A 6,000-nucleotide genomic window follows, 5' to 3' on the forward strand; every position below is an offset into this window, starting at 1 on the left:
AACAGTGTTTGGGGGACGGGGTGGGAGGACCCGTGTGTGCGGTGGGGGCGTGTTTTGGGGAGGCACGTTCTGGGGGTCACCGTGGGCCTGGCTGAGGAGCCGAGACTCACCCTTCAGTGGTGGGCACGGGGCTGGCCAGCCGAGGGTTCTCTGAGATGTCCTGACATTGGGCACAGGGAGTTTGTAAGTCGCCCCGAGCTTTATACTGTAGCCAGGAGTGTGTTTTCAAAAGATGGAAGGGGCCTAGGACTCTCTCGAAAGCAAACCGTCCTCTTTGAGGTCATTCCGAACACTGGCTGTTTTTTCTGAATCTGTGGGGGCAGCGGTGTCGCCCCCCAAAAGCAATAAAACGAGACGCCGCTCATTGCTCTTGCAGACGGGAACTTCCTGGCCATCGGCTCTCACGACAACTGCATCTACATCTACGGGGTCAGCGACAACGGGAGGAAGTACACGCGCCTCGGCAAGTGCTCCGTGAGTGTCCGCTGGCCCCGGCACCCCCGCACGCCCCTCGCCGCCAGGTGACGGAGGCTCACCCGGCCTGTTCTCCCCAGGGTCACTCTAGCTTCATCACGCACCTGGACTGGTCCGTCAACTCCCAGTTCCTCGTGTCCAACTCCGGAGACTATGAAATCCTCTACTGTGAGTAGCATCCCGCCCGCCAGGCCACGCTCCCGGCTCCACCATCCAACCCTCACCAGCCCCGTCACCGGCCAGCTCTGGGCTCACAGGGCGTGAGGAAGGCTCGGTCTCGCCCCTGCCCGCCTCAGGGGCCCCTGCAAAGTGCACTGCTCGTCACCCCCTCCTCGCTGCCAGCGCTCCTTCTGGTTTATCCCCATCTTACAGATGGGAAAGTCGAGCCTCAAAAAAAAAAGTCAGGCCACCGGCTCGGGAGCCAGCGGGTGGGCAGGAAGGCACCGTCACGGGATGGGTGGGTGAGGCAGTGTGGCAGGGGCCAGGGAAGACGGCAGCCACGGGGTCTCCCTCTCCTGCCTCCCCCGGAGTGGTGGTTTTCAGGGATGGCTGCTGACTCTAGAATCTTCTCACAATCTTGCCACACAGCCAGTGAGAGCTCATTTGGGGGACAAGCCGGAGCTGGGAGGCCTTAGACACTTGCGGGGTGGCTTTCCGTGCTCTGCGCTCCCAACTCCGGAATTGAGGGGACTGTGGGTTGGGGTGATCCTGGGTGTGTGTGTGTGTGTGTGTGTACAGTGGGTCCATGTGGGACTGTGGGGTTGGGGTGATCTCGGGTGTGTGCGTGTGTGTGTGTGTGTGTGTGTGTACAGTGGGTCCATGTGGGACTGTGGGGTTGGAGTGATCTCGGGTGTGTGCGTGTGTGTGTGTGTGTACAGTGGGTCCATGTGGGACTGTGGGGTTGGGGTGATCTCGGGTGTGTGCGTGTGTGCGTGTGTGTGTGTGTGTACAGTGGGTCCGTGTGGGACTGTGGGTTGGGGTGATCCTGGGTGTGTGTGTGTGTGTATATGAACAGTGGGTCCATGTGGGACTGTGGGTTGGGGTGATCCTGGGTGTGTGTGTGTGTGTGTGCAGTGGGTCCGTGTGGGACTGTGGGTTGGGGTGATCTCGGGTGTGTGTGTGTGTGTGTGTGTGTACAGTGGGTCCATGTGGGACTGTGGGGTTGGGGTGATCCTGGGTGTGTGCCCATATGTGCGTGTGTACAGTGTGTCTGTGTGGGACTGTGGGGTTACGTGATCCCGGGGTGTGTGCATGCGTGTGCATGCGTGTGCATGTGTACAGTATATCTGTGTGTGCTGGGCAGTCGGACCTCCAGCCGGGTGGGGAGTAACCTGGGGCCCAGGGCATGGTCCCAGACAAGAGAGGCTAGCCTGTGGGACACAGACATGAAAGAAGATGAGCCAGGCCTTGAGCTCTGTCCGGGGCAAGCCGACAGCTGCAGGGCCGGCGGGTGCTAGGGCACTCAGGAGCGCCAGGGGCCTGCGTTTGGGGGTGACCAGGCTGCCTGCCTTTTCCAGGGGTCCCCTCTGCTTGTAAGCAAGTCGTCAGTGTGGAGACCACGAGAGACATCGAATGGGCCACGTACACCTGCACTTTGGGCTTCCACGTATTCGGTAGGCTGCGTTCGGGCGTCGTGTGCATCTACTCTGAGAGCCTGCAGCCTCAGGGCCGTTCTCCTCCCACCACACAGGGCCCCGCGCTGCCCAGGCAGAGCGGCTGACGGCTGGGATGGCCTCCGAGGCACTTCGCTGCATGCACCCGTGGGTCCTGAGGGAAGGCCCCGGCGGTGCCGGCGCAGCCTCAGTGGGCCAGACGGCGCTCTCGGCACGCTCACGGATCACTTGCTGGGCTTGTTACAGTTTTTCAATCCAGAAACTAAATATTTCACTTCCTTCCCAGTTCAGCACAGACGACCTCAAATAAATTGACACAGTTCAGGGGAACCAAAAGGCAGTACTTAGAATCCCATGTATAGGAGCCGCGTGCCAGGAAGTCGGTGCCAACTCCCGGGTTTCTCGGGATCCAGCACACTCCCATTTCCTGCTGTTCCGCACGAGACCCCCACTCTGCCCCCGGAGCTGCCAGCAGAGCAACTACTGTGCCTCCCGCTGCTCACGGCCGTCAGGGTTTCCCACGGCAATGGTCGGAGGCATTGCCTGCTCCTGCTGCCCCGGCCGGCTTTCCAGGGCCCCTAGCCACAGGGCTGCGGAGACCTCGGGGAGCAGGCGTCACGGTCATGGGTGACGGCGGCTGCAGGCACACACGCAGCCGGGGCTAATGAGTCCTTTAGAGGAAGCTCTCATGAAAAGAGAAGCAGCAGCAGCAGCAGCCATGTTAGGAAACTGCTGGCCAGAGGCCCAGGGAGCCCCCGTCAGGCACTCTGGGGTGAGCTGGAAGCACCAGGTCCGTAACCGGGGTCTCTAGCATGCTTTGTGCTGGAGCAGCCGAAAGGGGCACCCAAAGAAGTGGGCAGCCCAGAAAGCTGCCATCGCCACTCTTGTGGGGGACAGCAGCACTGAGTGTGGCAGGGAGCCCCAAGAACGGCCCCGGGGTGGCACCGGGAGGAGAGACTGAGGCTGAGGCTGAGAGCCTCCTTTTGGCCTCTGTTCCTCAAGCCTGGGATGTCAGACAATTCTGTTTTCGTGGCAGCTCCATGGCCGGTTTCTGTGATGGGTGGCCAGGGACTGTGGTATCTCCAGTGGTGTGTGTGGTCTCCATCCTAGGAGTGTGGCCGGAAGGCTCGGACGGAACTGACATCAACGCCGTCTGTCGGGCCCGCGAGAAAAACCTGCTGTCCACAGGCGACGACTTCGGCAAAGTGCACCTCTTCTCCTACCCGTGCGCTCAGTTTAGGGTAAGGGAGCCGACCTCCCCACCCCCTACTCGGGCGCTGCACTCAGGCTGTGGGGGAACAGGCCAGCCAGACACCCACGTGACCCTGTTATCCGAGATCCCCAGCACCCTGGGAAAAGCCCGCCATGGCTCGGCCTGCAGAGCCCCCTGGAGACAGCAGCTCTCCGGGCCTCCCTCCTTCCCCTATACCCTCACTCCCTCTGCTTCAGCCCTGCTGAGTGGAGTCCGCCCTGTGCCTGGAGCGCCCTTCCTTGCCCCCCCCCCCGAACCAACTCTCTTTCCCTGGGACACCCCAGCCCCAGCCCCAAGGGTTTGCACCCCCATTAGGCTGCCCCCAGCCTGGCATGGTCCCCTGGCACTGAGCACAGCCTCAGCTGTGGGCAGGTCCTTGGCTCATGTCTGCCGCCCCGCGATGACGGGACCTGAAGAGCCTTGTTTCTAGGTCCCTCTGGGTGCCGGGCACAGAGCAGGTGCGCAGCTGGGCGCTGCTGAGAACCGGGAGGAGTTGAAGCACTCCGCGGTCTAGAACTCAGGCCCTCTGCCACTCCTCCCTGTCATTCTTCCCTCCCTGTCACTCTTCAGGCCCCAAGCCACATATACGGCGGGCACAGCAGCCACGTCACCAACGTGGATTTCCTCTGTGAAGACAGCCACCTCATCTCCACGGGCGGGAAAGACACCAGCATCATGCAGTGGCGGGTCATTTAGTCCCCGCGAGAACAAGGGCCACCCAGCGCGCCCTGGACTCTCAGACTCGCGCTACACTTGGTCACTGTGATTTCTGTTTTGTTAAAAAAAAAAAAAAAATCTTACAAACCTCAGGAAAACTATGCCCTCTGCCGGTTACCTTAGCTTAGGCGTGACGCACGTGGCGTCACATCAGCGGTGCCGTTCTCGCTTTTCTAGAACAATCTACGAAACAGTGCACGTGAACACAAAGACGGTTCCAAAGTTTCCTCTTTGATGGCGTCAACAGGAGGAACTGGTGTAACCTTAGTTATCTTTTCTATGAACTCTTCAAAAATGGTCACAGAATGCCTTCTAAAATATTGTACATACTCTCTCCTGTCTCGCCACCACACTTGCTAAGCCCAATATTTATGTTGCTGATGATGATAAGGTACTGAACCATGATCACTGTTGATGACTTGGTCCTGGGAGGAAAAGTCACTCGGGAGGAGACCGAATCGCTGATTTGCACAGCCGAATCAGGAGACGCAAAGATAGGAGACTTTCTTTGCTTACATTTTTCTAAGGTTTTGTAAATCCTCGCTCTGGGAGACTGGCGAGAAAGGGGTCCTCTTCTACTCCCGGCTACCCTAAATATTTCGGCAGGGTATACGGGCGTCCCAGAACTCCAGCCACCGCGCCCTGCCCACCCCCACACAGCCGTCCGGTGCCCCTCCGCTCCCGATCATGTGCTGCACTGCTGGCGAGACGCTCAGCCACCTCCCTCTGTATATTAACGGGCATGCTATGGTATTGTACTTGTATAGGATCTTAGCAGTTCATAATAAATACACATGGCTAGGCGTTGCTGTTTTCCACCATGGACCCTGTGCGTTTGTATCTTGCGACCAACAGGCCAAGTCGGAAAGACCTCCGGAGTGTGCCGCCAGCCGCGGAGGGGAGAAGTCTCCATGGCTCTGCCAGGGACCGAGGGCGGCTTCCTCTCCTGTGTGGTGCGGGACGGCTCCTTACAGCACAGAATGAGGCCTCACCCACAGTGTGACAGATTGGGATTTATTGTTTACACTGGGCCATGTACCTTGGACTTTTAAATAGAAGAGAAATAACCAGACTTCAGAACACCCGAAGACTCTCCCTGGGTCTAGGCAAGGCGATGCGCTGAATTTTCTCAACTCTGCGGCCCTGGTCGCTTAGTGGCTGTTTCCAGGCCACCCGGAAGTGTCCCCCCGCATCTCCCGCAGGCTGTGGAGCAGGCACCCGGCGACGGCGTGGGTCCTCAACAAATATGTGCTGTAACTGAAATAAAATCTGCAAAGTGCGTTTCTTATGGACCTATCTTCATGAAAATATATAAATTAAACTATTTAAAATTAGATGTGATTCACACTATAGTCTCTTTCACATCCAGGGTTTTTGTTTTGCCCCCTTGGGTCACTGTCACTTACAAAGCAGCAGTGGTTTGCGTCAGGCAGGGAAGCGTCCAGAAGACACAGCTATAAGGAATTTGGCTTAATTGCCAAACCCAGTTGTTAGCAGACTTGGCTTCTTACATACTGCCAAAGGCAATCTTTTTTTTTTTTATAGGCAGAGTAGACAGTGAGAGAGAGAGACAGAGAAAGGTCTTCCTTTGCCGTTGGTTCACCCTCCAATGGCCACTGCGGCCGGTGCACTGCGCTGATCCGAAACCAGGAGCCAGGTGCTTCTCCTGGTCTCCCATGGGGTGCAGGGCCCAAGCACTTGGGCCATCCTCCACTGCACTCCCTGGCCACAGCAGAGAACTGGCCTGGAAGAGGGGCAACTGGGAAAGAATCTGGCGCCCCGACCGGGACTAGAACCACATGTGCCGGCGCTGCAAGGTGGAGGATTAGCCTAGTGAGCCCCGGCGCTGGCCAAGCCAATCATTTTTAAATCAGCAATTGAGGGAAAAATAAGACCAGGGAAAGGGAAAAGGACCTATTGCTGACTTAAAAGTCAGTGAGATCT

At 58.2% G+C, this 6,000-nt stretch overlaps 1 protein-coding gene across 13 annotated transcripts in view; it reads left to right on the forward strand.

The window, feature by feature from the left end:
• EML1 (EMAP like 1) overlaps positions 1-5,390 on the forward strand; it is a 181,994-nt gene extending 176,604 nt beyond the window's left edge. For all 13 annotated transcript variants that reach the window (XM_070065389.1, XM_070065387.1, XM_070065384.1 and 10 more), the window contains 5 exons: positions 377-474; positions 555-642; positions 1,992-2,087; positions 3,198-3,328; positions 3,910-5,390. In XM_070065389.1, the coding sequence (XP_069921490.1) occupies positions 377-474; positions 555-642; positions 1,992-2,087; positions 3,198-3,328; positions 3,910-4,035 (539 nt within the window). In that variant the 3' untranslated portion in view covers positions 4,036-5,390. The remainder of the gene's footprint in view (positions 1-376; positions 475-554; positions 643-1,991; positions 2,088-3,197; positions 3,329-3,909) is intronic.
• Positions 5,391-6,000: the final 610 nt, after the last annotated feature.

Source organism: Oryctolagus cuniculus, chromosome 20 (assembly GCF_964237555.1).
Source record: "Oryctolagus cuniculus chromosome 20, mOryCun1.1, whole genome shotgun sequence".
NCBI lineage: Eukaryota > Metazoa > Chordata > Mammalia > Lagomorpha > Leporidae > Oryctolagus > Oryctolagus cuniculus.